Here is a 19,577-nt window from a genome sequence, read left to right as displayed (position 1 = left end):
TTTTTTTTTTTTTTTTTTTAAGGAATGCAAGAAGATAATACATATAGCTTTAAAAACTGGAATTGTTCCTTGTGAAAATGTAATTTCTGATGCATAAACTGGCCTAGAAAATATATATGTTTAATTAATAATATTAGTAGTTCCAATCACTTTATGAGGGGAAATCTGGAAAAAAATATAAATAAACCAAAATGGATAGATATGGAATTTTGGAGTTGGAAGGAACCCAAGGGGCAATTTAGTCCTCACATTTTACAGATGAGAAAACTGAAGCAGGTAGTTAATATATCGAAACTATCATTCAGTTCTGGCTTTCAATCAGGTGTTCCTTCTACTACAATACACAACACACTTACATTATGGCTAAGATCCAAACAATCCCTTCTCTGGTTTCCTAATATTTAAAAATGACAATCACATTCCTCACTTACTTATTCTACAGTGATCAAGATATCAAATTTACTCCAGTGTTGTATGAAAAGAGAGAATATTAACACTCCCCTTGACAAGGATGGAAGAGGCCCTCGGGCCTGACAACACGCATATGGTTAAGGCATTGCCACCTCCTTCGAGGCATCTAACCACCGTTTATTTTATAAAGACATGGATGGACCTAGAGGTTATTATGCTGAATGAAATAATTCAGACAGAAAGAGAAATATCATGTGATTTCACTTATATGAGTAATCTAAGAAACAAAAAGAACAAACAAAAACAGACTCACAGAAACAGAGAACTGGAGATTGCCAGAGGGGAGGGTTTGGGTGTTGGGAGAAAAAGGTGAAGGGATGAAAAAGTACAAATTAGTAGTTACAGAACAGTCACGGGGATGTAGAGTAGAGCATAGGAAATATAGTCAATAGTACTGTAATGTGTAGAGCCAGATGGGTCATAAAGTAATTGGGGGATCATTTCATAAACTAGATAAATATCTAATCAATGTACTGTATACGTGTAACTAATAAAAAAATCTAATGAATAAACAAACAGAAAAAAAAATTTACTCCATAATATACCCTACAGATTAGCTAATGTTCTTGAGACAATTAGGTTTTATCATTAGCAGATATTAAACATAAGCAATTCATTTTGTCTTAAAATGTTTTCTACTTCAAAATGCAGTTTAAAAGCTTCAGGTCTCTATAAGCCACATGTTGACAAGCTTTGGGTTTTTGTTTTAAAATTTAAAAGTTTTAATTATAAATGTAAGATTTAGTAGTCAAGGATTAATTCGTTCCCCTAAATTAAATAAGGCCAGTTACTCTGAAACTGCTCTAATACAGCTGCTACTAGCCACATGTGGCTGTTAAACACTTTTAAAACATGGGTAGCCCAAATTCAGATGGGTTGTAAGTATAAAATACACCCCAAATTTTGAAGACTTAGAATGAAAAAACAGAATGTAAAATATCTCACTATTTTTTAATATTGATTAGATGGTGAAATATTTTAAATATGCCAAGTTAAATAAATTATATTACTAAATTAATTTTATCAGTCTTTTTTCTTTTTGTTTTCTTACTATGACTACTAGAAATTTTAAAATTTCATATGTGGCTTTTATTATATTTCTAATGGACAGCTCCAAGTCATCAATAATAAATATCTAGATGCTACTGATAAGAAATTTGTATATTCTCTGAAAATTAGTTAACATAAAAATTGCCTACATAATCACTAGTCAATGTCTGTGCTAAAACATAAATTATGTGTAAAAATACGCTATATGCAGAAAGTAACTTAGTTGGTTTTTAAATATGCATTTTTCCTCAGTATATTTACATTTCTAGTTTTGGTTAATACCAAAATTAGTTTGTATTCCCCAAACACATATGAACTGATAAGAGAAGAATGTGGCCCAGAATCATTGCAGAAACAAAAAAAAAGTCTGCCATTGTCTTATTCAATCCACATATGTATGTGTTAACTTATAAACAAATACTGACATATAACACCATAAGATACTCTGTAAATACAGACTAGGCTATAACTTAAAGATTTCAGCAATTTAACATGAATGCAACAAAACAAAACTCATTTACAATTTATACCTTTGCTCCATCTGAAATATTGTCCCAGTTTCCACCACTCAAAGAGAACTTTCCATTGCCTATACGCAGCAGTATCTCTTCAGGAGTATCATTGGGGCCATTAGCAAACGGAGTATAGCTATTAATAAAACAGATTTTAATAGACATGAGGGCCTAACATACCTATTACATCTAACTGAAGTGATGAGTATAAGACTATATGCAAATATACTACAGCAAATTAAGGATATCATCCAATATTTCCCTTCCTTGTTCATATCAAATTTGATACTTCAAACAATAAACTTAATTCTAATAAATTATTCAGTAAAAAAACTATATATTTTTTTGCCTTTCATCAGTTAAATAATGTAAATAAAATGTGACTTTTCACTTAAAGCTAGTCTTAAAATCAGATCAGAATAAATCACACGAATTTTGTACTCTCCTAACCATATGCTAGCAAACCAAATATACCTGCTACCAAGAAATTGTTAATTTTATTTATTCATAGAAATGCATTTATTGTATTGGTTTAAATTTGTTCATTAGCATTTCATAAATAATACTAGTGGAAACAAGTTAACAATAATTTTAATTAGTATCTATGAAAAATGGGTCTGTTAAATATTTATATCAATATAACAGAAAATCTCAAGCCATTAAAATTATTACGTGGACCAACATTCATGGACAGGAAGGCAAATGCATTGTATAAAGTTAAAGTAATTTAAAAATTAATTATAGAATGACAAAAAGTGATCAGTTTTGTACCATTTTAACAAATGGAACTGAAAATGGTGTTCAAATTTGGGAATAGAAAGACAGTTAAAAAGTATGAGTAATATGTCTTAATATGTTAATGTCTTAATTTCCTCATGTAACAATTAAGTTGAGATAACACTAAACACACATATACACACACACAATCGTGTTTTCTTTAATCATTAAGTAAATATTTGAAAGCAGCAATCTAGGAATGGTATCCCATTGTTTGAAACCAGGAGTGCTGATTGCAGTTCATATGCAAATTTTAGCTATACTTAACTTTAACACTTGCTGTGGGCTATAACTAAATATTTTGCCAAAGTTTATAATATATCTAAAATTAAGTGGAATACACTGATGTATGTAATTATTACCAAGCCAATAAATACTGTAGTTACCATTTTCATAACTTATAAAGCTTGCTATGTTGAGTATATTTCTATTTCTTTTGTTATTATTAAATTTATTGGTGTGACATTGGTTAATAAAATTATATAGGTTTTGAATGTACAATTCCATAAGAAAGCATTTGTATATTACATTATGTGCTCACCACCCAAAGTTAAATTTCCTTCTGTCACCACATATTTGATCCTCATTACCCTTAACTATCTTCTCCCTACCCGCTTCCCTCTGGTAACCACTAAACTGTTGTCCGTGTCCATGAATCTCCATTTGTCCAGCATATTTCAGTTGTACTAAAGGCTTTCTTTAAAAAGTCACACTTAAGTACATTATAACCTCATAATAATTCTTCAAATTCCATTCTATGCATTAGACTTTGATAAACCTAGCCTTCTTCTACAGTCTTAAATTTTTACTCCTAAATAAAAATATTAAGGGTAAAACGGCACTTGTATTATTTGTAAATTACCAACATTAACATAATCCAATTATTACTTTCTAAAATTATTTCTTTATCTTTTTAGGAAAAGGTACATGTGTTTCTGTAATTTCATATTCTGTTACTATTTAAATTTATCATAAAGCTCAATCTTACTAAATCTCTATTGCCAGGAGAGCCAGAATTCAAGTACTTTAAAAAATTTAATTCAATATCTGGTTCAGTAGGCAAGTACCTATTGAAACACAAAATCATTTTATGCTCAAATAAACATTTTTCAATAAGTAATGCACTCACTGTAAAATATCAAAATAAAAAATATACGCTTTATCTTAGTTTTAGTTCTAATTAAAAACTTTTAATTACGTATCTGAATTTTGATGCACTGAATGCCTTACTTTATTTTTAAATTTTATAAGTAAACAATATATAATATTTTGAAATGTTGACAGCATTTTCCTTAATGTTATTTTCATCTGTCCTCTTTCTAGATGAAAATATTCAGGTGAAATTCAAATAACAATGTGAATTATTTTGAGTATATAAGTTTCTTACCCAGCCAACATCGTGTAAAAAAGGACTCCTAGGCTCCAAATATCACAAGCAGCATCATAGCCCTGTTGCATAAGAACCTGAGAAAGAAATACACATTATATGGTACTACTCAGCATAAACTCAGTTTTCTTATCCGAAAGAAAGTTGTGCTTCTAATAATCTCACAAATGTACACAATTTAAAAACTTGGATTATTTTAATCTTTTGACAAATAAGTTCACTTAATGTTAAAGGGAAAGCCCTCTGCTATTAGCAAGCACAGAATATTTAATAAAGTGATTAAGTAACATGGGTCATACAAAAAAAACAACTTTGTAAGATATTATCCCTGAACTCAATGAGCTTTCACTTCTCTTAGGAAAAACTTACAAATATCAGAATTTAAGATTATTATGTAAAAAGAGCTTAATATATATATACTATACATATTACTGTCTTTTAATCATGACACTGACTCTCTGAGGCAGATATTATTTCCATTTTGAAGATGAGGAAACTAAGGCAAGTGTTAAGTAATTTGCCCAATATCACAAAATGAGTGAGAAGTAGAGCAGATATTCTTACTCTAGAGCCTATGCTTTTAATATGTATGATAACTTCCTTCTTACTACACAAGAGATGATAATATATGATCTTATGAAAGATCGATGAATTTATGTTTTATATACAAGGTTTGTGTCTTGAAAATATTAGTATATTTCTAGATCACAAATACACATTTGATAAATTCTGAATGGTTTCATTAATTTTTCATACAATAATTAAAGTAGCTGTTTTTGCTCTTGGGGCTAGTGTTAATAAAATAAAATAATATATTTATTGTATAGTCATGTCAGTTTTCTTTATGAATAGAGTTTGTTAGAAAAATAAAGAGATGAAATGAAGTTTTTTTATTTTTTCATTTAGAAAAACAAGACCACTGCTAAAGCCTTTAGGCATAAGAACAAAATAGAAACATTATTAATGTATTAACAATGGGGACTGTATAACCACTGACATAGGCATTTCATTTACAAGTTTGGTTTTGACAACTGCCAGACATGAATATTGAGTATCTAAGTTAAAATTCAAGATATCATGTGTTTTTTCCTAGTCAAAGTATATTTATAAGAACACACATATGTGCAAACTTGAAAAGCTGAAGAGGTTATCAAAATACCTATATAACTGGCTTATGTAAGTAACACAAATAGGGACTACAAAGGCCCTAATAAATAACAAGGTACAGTTAAACCACTCACATCATGGTAAAGCTCTAGAAAAACATAAACTTCTCCTGCTTTTTTTCTTCTTTCTCTTTTCTTTTCTCATCACTTCTTACAATTCTGGGGGCATTACCATGTTTTCCCTAGTTTCTGTACGGCAGTATTTTTAAAGCTTCTCAATGTACAGACAAGGTTGAGGGACTGCCCAGAAACTAGTTGGACAGGTGAGGGTTGATCAGTGAGTCAGGTATAGGTATTTCATACTTCCTTAACCTTCCTAGTTAATGAGAAAAAAGAACACAAGAGCTGTCATATCGCTTAATCTAATTAGGGCCAACCATGAAAATCTTGTTTTAGATATACCATACACTTAAACCTATTTTGTATGGGTAAAGAAGAAGCAGTGAACTTCTGTTCTAGAGTGGGTCTCAATGCCCTATAATAGTAAGAACACATAGCCATGAAAAAAAACAAGGCAAAGTGGTGAGCTGAATGAAAGAGTACAGTGGAGTATAGTGAGGAAGAGGTGTTTAATACTTTCTTACTTGCATTAAGTTAAATATGTGAAGACAGAAGTCAGAATTAAAGTAATTAATGTCATTATCTTCTCTCCCATTTGGTTTCCCAAACCAGCAAAGACTAACACAGAGATTCTCATTCCCTTTGCTCTAAAGTTCAACTTAATTCATATTTGGAGCAAAACATATGACAACCCAGACTAGAGCAAAGCAGGGCAATTTCACAATTATTTTATCAAGAGCTGCAGGTAAATATCTATCTAATTAATTGATTAATTAATTAACTAATTAATTAGTTATTTTTAGGCAAGGCAACCCTTGGTTGACCTCACAGATTGCAAGGACCTTGTCAGCTTACAATCCCTTATTTTTTATGCCTACAGCACCTGGTCTTCCTGGGTGGTCTCCCATCCAAGTACTAACCAGGCTCAACCCTGCTTAGCTTCTGAGATCAGACGGGATCGGTCTTGTTCAGGGTAGCATGGCCATAGACTCCATCTAATTTATTTTAAGTTCCTTTAATTCAGGATCATTCTTAGATCTCAGCAGGCATCAAATATCGGTTGAATAATATAATGGATTTACTTTTATAAAATAATATTTTGGAGACATATTTTTGCAATATAGGTATAGTAGAAAAGCACGTTTACTATGTCAGCCTCGAGAGGTTGACTGAATTGATTCATATGAAAAATATGAATGAATATTTCTCTATTGTTAAGCTGAAATTGTAATTAGTTTATATCTTAGTAAATATCTCATCACTCTTTATACACTGTGAATAATGAATTTATACTCCCAAAATGCTAGTGTTTACTCAAATATCTGCACAGATACTTGAATATTTGATTCTAGTTTAAAGATACTACATTTCATATACTCTATTACTAATGGAGTATATGAAAAGGTTTGAAATTTTAGAGAGAAATCTTACCCAAACCTTTATATTTCATTCATAACAAGTTACAAATATTCATTGATTGCTAGCAGAAGCTTCATCATTTGATAATAAAACCTTTCAAAGAATTTTGAAAATACAAATACTAGCCAAAAGTAGTTCAAGCACTAGTTACAGAGAAGTGGTGTCCCCGTACCCACCTGAAAAACTTCACTATTACAGCAGCGAGAGTAACTTACTTACTATAATGGAAGTCTGTTAGGATAAAAAGCATCAGTAGACTGTATTCTACTCTGTGGATTTGCATTCATTTAAGAATGTTTATCTAGCCATTAATTTAAAAATGTTTACCTAACCATTAATCTAAACACAGACATACTATGTATTTTCCATTTTAATGTCTGTTTTTGAGATGTTCCTATTGGACACATTTGCCCCTAACATTTTTCCAGGGAGAAGTTTCCATCATACCAAGGAGTCCAGGTCCATAAGATTAAGTCAGTATTAAGAATTTGGGTATTGAGATGGTTATTCTGTATTCTTCTGTCTACTGCACAATCATGTTAGAATATTTATGATGATTATATATCCTATATTTAATAGAAGAGCCCTAATCTCAAATATTCTGTCTTCCTATCCTATAAAACCATTGAAATGTCCGAGAAAGGCTAATTTTTTAATGTCTAAGTTATATCTCTCACACCTAGGGACAGTACAATAATCCCTTCTTGGGTAATGCATGCATTCTAATTTTTAGAGGAAATGTAGTTTCTATATATTTTAGTTTGATAAAAATTTGTACATTTATTATTCTATGAATTTAATTAAAATATAGATAAAAGCACATTCTCTGGATATGTACATAATTTCTTAGAGGGCAAATCTCATCACAAAAACCTTGTAAAGTAGGTGTTATGCTTCTTCCTCAACATCAACATCTTAAAGATTTAATAAATTTTAATATGGGAATTTTTCTTTAGAAAAACATTTTTCTATTTTCTACATTTCTATTTTCATTAGAAATATTATTTCCTTTTCTAATAGCTACAATAAAATACAGATTTATTGATATTTAAATACAAATGGCTCATGTTAATCTGATATGCCATATTATCCTGAAAGGGCTAGTATTTGATATAAAAATAAAATCGGAAAAGATGCACATGAGATAGGAATTCATTCTCAAATTATTTTATTCTTCCTCTCTAACTTAGAGATTTCAATTTCTCAAACCTAAAGATTTTTTTTGTATTTTGATTTGTACTGAATATATGATAATTCATATGACATTATTCATAACATATAAAAACAGTTCCTGACTTACAAACAAAACTTAAAAAGAATCTATGTGACCAATGCCATTCTCGATTCATTCTTTTATCAACCATATTTTCAATCGCTATGGGAGTTTCTACTATCAAAACTCCCATCCTCATGATCAGAACTCGCTATCTGTAGCTTGCTAACTGTGAAATCTTTACCCCTTAACCTCCCCAGTCTCACCATTACTGACTCTTCCCTTTAAGACCTACATATGAGTATTATTTGCCAAGAAAAACTTCATTGCTTATAAAAACCCCTGTGAAGCATTTTCTCCAGGAATTAAGATTCTAAAACAATCAGAGATGGCGCTGCCCTTACATGTTATATATAATGCTAAACAATATAAATTACCTCATGTTCATCACAAATCAAAATATCTGAAAATCCATCTTGGTTTTGTTATTAATAGCTGAGTCTTAAAAATGTCATTTAGGTACATTAAACCTCATTTTCCTCATTTATAATATTTAATATGCTAAAAGTAGAGTTATCTCTACTCTCTCTCCCAGACTTAAAAGGGTATGATTCTGAAACGAGTACATAACCAACAGAATAGAATAGTTTGATTATTACATTAAGGTTGGTTTCAGATGCTGGTTCCTAGTTTGAATATTTATATTAGGGGTTATCAGAGATTCACTTATTTAAAGAGCTTTATAGTTGAGAATGGACAAAATAACTCAGATTTTACCTACCTACCATAACATATACATGTCATCATATACATTGAACTAAAGGAAAAGAGTGAAAGGCAAAAGATTGAAGTTCTAAAGAATACCTCAGGTGCTACAAAGTTTGCAGTGTAGCACGGAGTTAAGAGAAGTCCATTTTCGCCTCGAAGTTGTTTTGCAAACCCAAAATCACAGATCCTAATGCAGTCTGCACTGGCTGATTCATCCATGTATAAAATATTACTAGGTTTAAGATCACGATGAACAATCTTGAACACAAAAGAGAAAAAATAATTACATTTCTAGAGCTAAATAAATGTCTAGAAATATAACATTTAAAGTTAATTTATTTCCAGGAAAAGGAACTTTAATTATACAATTTTGAAAATGATGCTTTCTCCAACCTTGATAGCCTTGAGAGCTTGAAGGATACAGAAGGAATTATCTCTCTCGGATAGATGCTCCAGTTTCTATTCAAGCCACCAATTTTTTTAGCCACTTCCAATCTCAAAAGTATCAAAACTCATTTATCAGATCCACTTCTGGTTATAATGAACTAAGACCCTACTCAATATGCCCCTCTTCACAGTAAGCAACTATAAAACCTGAACATAATACAAAACTCGACTACCTGAAGGTACTGGAGAGTGAACAGAAGCAGACAGACTCTGGTGGAGAGTACACACTTGGTTGAAGGAAGGGATATGGGGAGTTATATGAATGGCTTTTAGGCTAGGGTTAAGTACAGTCCCTATGGCACATAGTGGTGAAGACACATGTGGAAAAGCCCACAGTCTTTCTGGCCTGGAGTACCAGAAAAGAGATGCTGGGAAACCATGAAAGCTGAGTGGAGGGATACTATAAAGGAAAGAGCCAGAATTGACCCCTAAATCAAAAATGTGTAGAAGAGGCTCAAAGTACATCATATAAAGACAAAAGAGGGAAGAGAAGAAGGGGGAAGTAGATAGGGGTAAAATGGGTCAAATATGTGGTGACAGAAGGGTGGTGAACACGTAATGCAATATATACACGACATATTGTTGAATTGTACACTTGAAACTTATTGGATTTTGATGATCAATGTCGCCTCAATAATTTTTAATTAAAAAAAGACAAAAGATACAGAGACCAAAGCTGCTACCCAAAAAGCAGAGTTTTCAGTGAAAACACTGCCAAGAAAATTATCTATTAAAACAACAAACAGAAAAACAATAATAATAATTGGAGAAAAATAACAGAAAAAATCTCCATAACTCAATACTCAAATGTGTAGTATACAATCTAAAATTATCTGATATACAAAGGACCAAGAAAATAGAACACATTTTCAAGAAAAAAAAGAAAATCAATCTGTTCAGATTCCAAGATGAACCACATTGGACCTAACAAACAAGGATTTTTGAAATGGCTATTATTATATGTGATGTGATGGAGGTGCTAGCTAATGCTATGGTGGAAATTATATTGCAGTATATAAATGTATGAAATCAACATGTTGTACACCTTAAACTTATACACTGTTATGTGTTGATTATTTATCTCAATAAGAATATATTATTCAAAATTCACAAGACTAAATATAAATTAAAAAAGTAAAGTACCTATTATAACCATTCAATGAAGTAAACAACATGCTTTCAATGCGTGAAACTCTCAACAACAACAACAAAAAAATAGAAACAATAAATAAGAACCAGATCAAATGTCAGAAATGAAAAATATTCTGAAATTCTCTATATGATGATTTTCCTACTGATAGTATCCATTTCATTTAATCTAGTCCCATCTTTAATCAGCAGTTTACTACACTGAAAACTCTTTAAAGACAAGGACCAAGTCTCACTCCTATCTGAATCTGCAACATCTTTTAGAATGCCGGGGATATAAAAATACTCAATGAATCTCTGTCATTAATTTATTTAATTGATGTAAGAAACTGAATGTTTCCAAAATAATAAACTAAACAAAAGATGCTTATCATTTTCCTCCTCTCAAAAATTCTGGTCATCCTTTAGAGAGCGTTGACAAAGACAATCAAGGAATTAAATTATAATAAAACTACTCCTTTACCATTATAAAATTTATATTTCAAAATATTGAAAAATGTACTCTATTAAACCTCACACAAAACTGAGTACTGGGTTATTTTTCTTAATTAAAAAAAGGGCTCATGTAGAATTTTCACTGTGCCAATTCTAAGCTGTCCATTTTTTTTTTTTTACTGATAATACTTATGTAGGTACATATCCACTATTACAACTGATTCGAACTTAAGTTTTTGAATTATTTGTGCCCTTTTTTCCTTGTATAGCTATATATAATAAAAATTGACCTTTTTAAATAACATTTGCTTTCTTTATGAAGAGACAGCAAGCAAAATAATAGGCCTGCTCTTCCACTACAAATTTTAATATATTAATACTTCAAATGTTTAGAATCCAAATTTCTTACTGTATTTAGAAGAGGGGTTGGCAAGTTTCAAGATATACAGTCCTCTTATTGCCAGAACTTTATATGTTAGGTATCATCTAATTTGAATAATATTCACAACATGTCCTTGAATAATTCTTTTATGTTTCACTTTTAAGTTTGATTAGGTTTAATAATTTCAAAGTCAAGGTTAGATACATTTATATAATCCAAACCACTTTTAAAACTAATATGCTATTAAATCAGGGCCAACAGCAGGGTGAAGATACTTAATAAAGTATTATCCAATTTTCTAAATCTATAACCTTCGCTACATTATGAGTTTTAATAGGATATTCTCTATAAAATATATGTGATAGAAAAAGTAATTCATTTTAGGTGGCACGCCCTATATATAATTTTATGAAGATATAAGTCCCAGAATTGAAGGGAAGAATATATCTACAACTTACTCCTTGACAATGAAGATAGTCAACTGTCTTAGTTATTACAAACAGTACATCACTAGCTTCCCGTTCTGAGAAACACTTTTGTTTGAGAATACGGTCAAGTAGCTCTCCTCCTTTCATCAAATCCGTAACAAGATAAACATATCTACCATCATCATAAACCTAAAAAAGAACATATGTTTAAAATGTTATTAATTATAATTACAATTCTGAAATGGTTAAATTATATTTATTTTGCTTTTCTAGTGAACCTCTAGTGTTAAAAAAAAGACATTATTTCTTTATTGTTAATATAGTACAGGCTATACTGAAGATTAAACTGGCTAAACAACCTCTTACACAGTCCTGTGAGACCATGTTAAACCTATAATTTTATTAACTTTTAAAGTTGTATGTTATACTTCATGAAGGGATATAAATGGGAAAATAAAATTCTGTGCCACTCAAATGGCATCTACCTCATTTTTGACTATATTATAGACACTTCTCTTCCCTATAATAGTAAGCGTCCTTCTGGCAGTAAATATATTATTAGTTTTTCAATATCCTCTCCACAGTCCATTATCTGACATGGTGTCTTAAATATCTGTTGAATTCAAATACTATATCAAGGAGAATAAATAATAAAAATATGTATACTCTTTCACTCAGGGCTTGTGAGATAGATAGGTAGGTAGACAGACAGACAGACAGACAGACAGATGGATGTAAACTACTGTTTAAAGATTACTAATCAAAAGGCATATCATATTATCCAAAACAAACTCATTGACGTGAAGGCTGATTTGTCTGCCTTCTCTAAAGAGAAAAGAGCATTACTTTCTTATATGAAGAGTGAGCATTCAATAACATTTATTAATTTGAGTTATATGTTTATTTTATGAAACTATAGAGTAATATTATTTCACTCGAAAAAAATCCATAATGCAACAGCCAATTTCTGTAGTCAAGAAAGTAAATCTTCTAGAATTTTGCAGATTCCCACTCTCCTATAACTTCTATATTTATAGTACTACAGAATAATAAATGGTGCTAGTTATAATGTTAACTAGTTAATTATCCAGACTATATTCAAGTAATCAGGACACTCTCATTTACCAACCATCATAGTTCCTTTCTTACATTCTGTAAGAAGGGTAGGAATACAGAATAATAGGGGAAAAATAATTGAAGTAGCAAATTTAAGTCTTTAGATTTTTGTTGCATGACAGTAAATATATCATAGACATAAAAAGTTTCAATAAGGAAATAAAGTGCCAAGTCATAACTTCATTAGCTTAGCTTTGAGTTAGCTTATATTTTAAATACCTACATCCTTTAGAGTGATAATGTTGGGGTGTTGTCCATAGCGCATCAAAATTTCAATTTCTTCTGAGGGGTCTCTCTTACTTTTGTCAATGATCTAAGAAATAAGACAAGAACAATCTCATAGACAATTTACTTTTTTGTTTAAAAATGAATGATATATTTTAAATTTGGTTATATTTTTAAGTAAATACTTAAAAACTCAAGAATGATGTTTGTCTCATATTATTTTAACATTTAAAAATTTCCTATAACTGAAACTTAGCAATAAAAGATCACTTCCTTTAACATCATGTTCCACTTAACTGAAAATGTACTGATAATTTGATCCAAATGTAAAAGTAATTGTCACAGTTGCTCAGTCTTAACATACTACCTTAAAATAAAACTATTCAAAAGCAAGACATTCATGAAATACACTGTTTCTCCAGAAAAAGTCTTGGAAAGAAATTCAAAATGAAAATATTACATCTTAAGAGTTCGTCCTTATTATAATCTCTGTAATCTCCACTAGCTCCACTGAGAAATGTCTATCAGTTAACTTCTCATTTAACTTACATATATAAAACAAAAAATGTTAGGCTCAGGGACAATACCTTCACTGCTAATTCCATGTTGGTAGCTGTATGTATGCATCGCTTACAAACAGAATAGGAGCCAACACCAATGTCCTCTTTCAATTCATATGCTTCACCAAATTGTGCAGCATTTCCATTTATCTGTTTTTGAAAAAATAAAATACTAAGAGGAATGAAATATTTTTTGCATTTTTATCTTTTCTCCTAAATATACATTCATCTTACATTTAAAATTCATTCTAGAAAAGTTTTATCAGTATTTATAAATGGCTTAAGCAGATCTAAGCTGATCCTAAACTGTAGGCTTTCTAGATCCTTAAAGCCAACACAATAAATCAACTAGCTTATACTTCATCATTACATTTTCTTGCCAAAAGAAATTATATCAATATAATTAAAGGTTACTACCATCTGGTTTATTTCAAAACATATGAAAACATCATTAATTCATTATTATACACAGAGATAAATAAAGAAGTTAAAATCACTTAAAATTATTGTAAATCCATTAGAAATAACTGAAAGAAATAATTATCTCTAAACTAAATAATCTGATTAAGTGGAATTTACCTGGATAATTGGTAATACATTTGAACCTGTGATAGGAGTGATTTTATATTCTTCTGCAATCGAAGTTGCAACAAAGCTGAATCCTTTGAAGAGTTGATGAGCATTAGCACTGGCCGGCAAACCAGGAGAATCTAATGTTCAAATAATTATATTTAGTTAGAAGTACACAGACTTCTATGATATAAAATCATCATTTTTTTTAATAAAAAGGAAACCATTAAATGTTAACATCAGACATACTATATTATATATTTGAGTAATTGTATATTATCCGTCTCCCCACACTACTATGCAAGCTTCATGTGGATTGTAATTTTTGTCTGTTCTGTTCATTTCTGTACCTTCACTGCTCAGTACATTATAAGTATTCAATATCTGAATGAACGTAGGAAACATGCCACTAAAAGTAAACCTCATTAAATTCTAAACTGTAAGAGTCCGAGTGATGTATCTCATGTCTTATTTCCTACCCACTACTCCCTAATGCATTAGCATGTCAAAGGACTTTTAAGATAAAACAGCCCCCCAAAAAACTTTCACCCTTTGTTGTAGTCCCTGCTTTTCTGATAAATATTTCCCATTTAAAGTCTCTACTTGAAAGGTGCCCAAGTAATGCTGTATATAGGATCCATACTTCCATAGAGGGCAAACTAACCCTCTGGAAACTTATAATTCTTTTAGTTTTTACTAGGAAGCTAGTTTATTTTTTAACCATCTAACTGAAGAAAAACCTTGATGTTATACATAAGCATGCATTACCTTTAGGTGTTTTTGCAGTAAATTCAGGATCAAAACAAAAAGTATCATCTGGTTTTCCAGAAGCAGGTTTGAAAGGAGGTTGAACTTCTTTTTTATATAATTTCTAGAAGAAGCAATAGGATAATACAAAAACATATTAGCAGAAGATAATATTCACAGTACTTAACAGAAGAATCACAATTTCATAAATGTAACTTCAACAAGCCTCAGATAACTTGTTAACCAAATTCTAAAAATCTGAGAGATAATGTACAAAAAGTGACACCAGGAAACAACAGTGATGCCACAGGTTGTATTCACAAGGAATAATGATGTTAGTTTTGGATATCAAAAACTGGCTTGAATTTTCACTGGTAAAATAACCATATAGAATATGTTGCAATGTTACCATGGAGAAATAACTAACAACACTCAGGGATTTAAAAAGTAATAATTAGACTATCTTCGCTAACTATATATTTCACTTGAAAATATGCATCAAAGGCACTGTGTAGGGCTCTTATTGCAGAATTCAAAAATGTAATCTTCCTTACTATAACTTCCTACAATTTATATGTTTATGAAAGACAAATAAAACATCAATTGAGTGACTTCTTAGGGTATTAACACCACTGGCTTACAAAAAATAAATCAAAATGTTGCCAGAATAACGATTTGATTAGTGAATGGTGACTTTCTATCTCTGCCCTAGAAATCCAGAGACTTTTACTTTAGAAAAAATTTTAAATGCCAAAATCAGAACTAGATAATTGGAAATGCTTACCCATGATGATTAATAGTACATAAAATACATAAAGCTGTTTTGTAAAATGAACAACAAAAAGTTAGTTTTTCTAAGAAAAGCTCATTAGTCTAGGAATTACAACTTAAAAAAAATTCTATACATGACAGAACTTCACAAGTTTGTTTCCATGCACTCTCTAAATTTAGTGAAATGCCTGTAAAAAGATATTTACTCCTTAAAATTTTTCATTTGTCCTAATACATGACAAAGAACCATTTGAAATTAAACAACACCTCAGATTCTTTAGAATTCATTTTCTATAAGAATCTGTCATATCATTCATCCCTTTTTCCCTTTCTTCCATATCATACAACCTAGAATAGGGGAGAATATTAACTATACTTAATGAGTCAAACAAATGAGAAACAAAAATTTGCTAAATATCATCCACGCACCTACTGGATTAAGGTATTTTTATTTACAGGTGTAACGTATCATGCCAATTACCTTGAACCAGAAGATATGTGGATGAATTTGCAATAACAGTGATGAATCTTAAGGGTGTTACACAAAGTGACATAAGTCAGATGGAAAAGGACAAAAACCGTTATGATTTCACTCCCATGTGGAATATAAAACAAAAAAGAAACAAATGAACAAACAAAACAACAAACTCATAGATACAGATAACAGACTGGTGGTTACCAGAGGGTAAGGGGAATAGGGGTTGGGTAAAATGGGTAAAGGGGGTCAATTATATGGTGACGGAAACTAGACTTTCGATGGCGAGCATACTATAGTGTATACAGATATTGAATTATAATGTCGCACACCTGAAACTTCTATGTTATAAACCAATGTTACCTCAATAAAAAATTCTCAAATTAAATATAAAATAAATGGATTGTTTATCAACAAAGTCCATATACTATCATATACTCTTCAGCTTTTGTTCATATTAAAGTTACTCAGAACAAACTTTCTACTGAACTTACATTCCAGTCAATATTTGCAAAAAAAAGATGTCCTTTGATTTCCTCAACTCCTTCTGAACCTATAAAAATGGAAAGACTTTTTTACTGGTATGATTTTTTTAAATCTTTATACCTCGCTTTCAGACTGTTACTTATAAAGAGGAGTACACACATTTCATAGACTCCTTGCAGTGAGAAGTTTGTGATTTCTCATCTAATATTTTATTAATTGGTTCTTTAAATTTAATATGATAAACATTGAGTGATATTCATATTAAAGCACACAGAATATCATGAAATACTGAAACGCCTTCCAAATCAAGTCAAAATTATATTTATTATAATATTAAAATTTAAGTACATATTCTTTTCTTTATAATTCAACTTATGGCCTTATAGCTACATGCCAAATTAAAAAGTACAACATAGTAAAATGACATTGAAATTTTAACATAAGGACATAAACAGGATGATAGGATTACATTTGGATCCAGGGAAAGGCTACCAGAAAGTGGCTATTAAGGAGACATTATGGAAACATAGTATTTACTTTGAAAAACATTGGGAAGGCAAAATAATTATCTTTGGACATCTATAAGGCTTACCTATACAATTCTGTGAATTATTGCAAAAGAGGTAATCCATATGATGTACATAATAACATATATTAAATAGAAGTACTGAATAACTAGACAACTCCATTGTTTTAATCAAAGACCTAAAAGAATTTATGGGAATCTTTGTATATACAAAATGCAAAGTTCTAGATATAAATATATAGCAGCAATAAAGGAACTTAAGCCAAAAAAACAGTTATAATTATGCTGCTCCCAAAGCACACAGTATATTGTTATAAAAGCTAACAAAATAAACAATACCCAATCTATTTGCTGGATTCCTTTTGAATAACATCCTTAGAAGACTTTGTGCTTCAGCACTAAGAAACTGAGGCATTCCAAGTTTTGCTCTGGAAAAAAGGATTTTAGAAAATTAATTTCAATCTAGCCATACTTCTAAATTTAAAAATCTCAAAAAGAATTTTAAAGAATGCTTTCACAATGGCAAATAATGTCCCCCATTTGGTAGGAGAAGGGAACAAGGCAGTGTGAAAAATGTTCTTTGTGTCAATTTAAACTCATAATAAGTTTCTCAAAACTAAAAGCCAGAAATCTTTTCCAAAAGAAAAAAAAAATAGTGTTCGCACTTACTTTAATATCATATTCATGGTCTCATTTCTGTCTTTACCTTGAAATGGTAGTGTACCAGTAAGCATTTCAAACTAAAACAAATAAAAAGTAACACAATTTAGCACAACTTAGAATACACAATGAAATTCTTTAGGAAAAAAATTGAGATTTGTAATATATGATCATCAAATCATTTGGATCTATGACAGTAGGTCAAAATAGGACCAGAAGACTAGGTCACTTAAGGCAGAGGTTCCTGACCCCTGGGGTGTGGACCAGTACCTGTCTGAGGCCTGTTAGGAACTAGGCTGCACAGTAAAAGGTGAATGGCAGGGGAGTGAGCAAAACTTCATCTGTATTTGCAGCCACTCCCCAGTGCTAGCATCACTGCCTCAGTTCTACCAGATCATCAGGCATTAGATCTCACAGGAGCACCAGTCCCTGGTACCAAAATGGTTGAGGACTGCTGACTTAATGAATATACTTCTGGTACCCCACTATATACAGCTGATAGGTGACCTGTAGCAAATGAAACCAACCAATTTTTTCAGTCCTGTCAAATTTGGTTGAATTACTCAAACTAAAGTAATTTAGAAATAGGTATAAATCATTTTCTTTTAAAACAAAGGTATGCTTTTAAACCAATTTAATCATAAAAGGAAGTAAAAATAAGCTCAGAATCATTTCAAATTCATATATGATCAAGAAAGATTTAACTATTCTCATTCCCCTCATTCCCCTAAAATCATGAACCAAAAAAAAGCAACACACACATATACCAATATCTTTTTTTTTACTGTGTCGTTTCACTTATATATGGAATTTAGTAACCTTAAAAAGAAAATAAATGAGATAGTTGTACTCATCATAAGGAAAATATTTTCCTTAAGAGATTTAACTGCAATGAACAAAACTAGAAGATTAATTGATGGTATTAAAAAATAAGTCTAAAAATAAACCATTATAGTTCAATAAAAAGTCTTTATATCCCTAATATTTAAAACAAACTGAGATTCAATAATGGCTTTGGTCTCAGTCGTCTTGCTCATTTATCTGAACTCACAATCTTAGGTAGCTAATCCATTCAACTCTCTCCTATACCTTGAAGACTCTCAATCTGATCCAAGGATCTCTCTCAAGCCTGTTTTCCCTCCCAAATCTACAGTAATAGTTCTCAACTGGAGACTGGGAGAGTAGAGGTGGGAACGTCAAGGACAAAAAGTAAAAGAATAGTATATTGGAATAACACCTCTCCTACAAATAAACTATATATTCTTTGGCTAAGTTTTTTTTTAATTAATTAATTTATTTTAATTAGTTTCAGGTATACAGTACATTGGTTAGACATTTATATAGTTATAAAACGATCCCCCTAATTGCTCCTTCTCTCCTTGGTTTTCTACCTTGCCAATATATTAATGCTAACTACATTCCCTATGTCGTGCTCGCCATCTCCGTGACCATCTATCAACTACTAATTTCTACTTTTTTAACCCTTCACCTATTCTCCTAGACCCCCAAACCCCTTTCCCCTCTGTCACCAAATTGTCCACTATATACATGAGTCTGTTTTTGATTAGTTTCTTTTTTGTTCCTTAGATTCCGCATATAAGTGAAATCAAATGGTATTTACTTTTCTCTGTCTGACTTATTTCACTCAGTATAATAACCTCTAGGTCCATCTATCCATCTATGTCGTTGCAAATGGTAGGATTTCATTTTTTTAATGACTGAGTAATATTCCATTGTATATATGAACCGTAATTTCTTTCTCCCATCGTCTGTTGAT

At 30.8% G+C, this 19,577-nt stretch overlaps 1 protein-coding gene, 1 non-coding gene and 1 pseudogene across 2 annotated transcripts in view; 1 reads left to right on the top strand and 2 right to left on the bottom strand.

Annotated features, from left to right (window-relative positions):
• RPS6KA6 (ribosomal protein S6 kinase A6) overlaps nucleotides 1-19,577 on the bottom strand; it is a 125,573-nt gene that overhangs the window by 15,608 nt on the left and 90,388 nt on the right. Inside the window, exons 10-20 of the mRNA XM_006908990.1 lie at nucleotides 17,810-17,880; nucleotides 17,480-17,568; nucleotides 16,623-16,681; nucleotides 14,904-15,006; nucleotides 14,145-14,275; nucleotides 13,593-13,715; nucleotides 13,004-13,093; nucleotides 11,695-11,853; nucleotides 8,920-9,081; nucleotides 4,198-4,274; nucleotides 2,052-2,169 (exon numbers count right to left, since the gene is read on the bottom strand). Coding sequence (XP_006909052.1) covers nucleotides 2,052-2,169; nucleotides 4,198-4,274; nucleotides 8,920-9,081; nucleotides 11,695-11,853; nucleotides 13,004-13,093; nucleotides 13,593-13,715; nucleotides 14,145-14,275; nucleotides 14,904-15,006; nucleotides 16,623-16,681; nucleotides 17,480-17,568; nucleotides 17,810-17,880 — 1,182 coding nt within the window. The remainder of the gene's footprint in view (nucleotides 1-2,051; nucleotides 2,170-4,197; nucleotides 4,275-8,919; nucleotides 9,082-11,694; nucleotides 11,854-13,003; nucleotides 13,094-13,592; nucleotides 13,716-14,144; nucleotides 14,276-14,903; nucleotides 15,007-16,622; nucleotides 16,682-17,479; nucleotides 17,569-17,809; nucleotides 17,881-19,577) is intronic.
• LOC112477459 lies at nucleotides 468-593 on the top strand. The gene has a single exon (XR_003045470.1). It is a non-coding gene; the product is annotated as a U6atac minor spliceosomal RNA (small nuclear RNA).
• On the bottom strand, nucleotides 6,295-6,413 carry LOC112477461 (annotated as a pseudogene).

This window comes from Pteropus alecto, unplaced genomic scaffold (assembly GCF_000325575.1).
Source record: "Pteropus alecto unplaced genomic scaffold, ASM32557v1 scaffold273, whole genome shotgun sequence".
NCBI classification, from domain to species: Eukaryota; Metazoa; Chordata; class Mammalia; order Chiroptera; family Pteropodidae; genus Pteropus; species Pteropus alecto.
The sequence above is the reverse complement of the archived record's forward strand: the minus strand, read 5'-3'. Positions and strand labels throughout refer to the sequence as shown.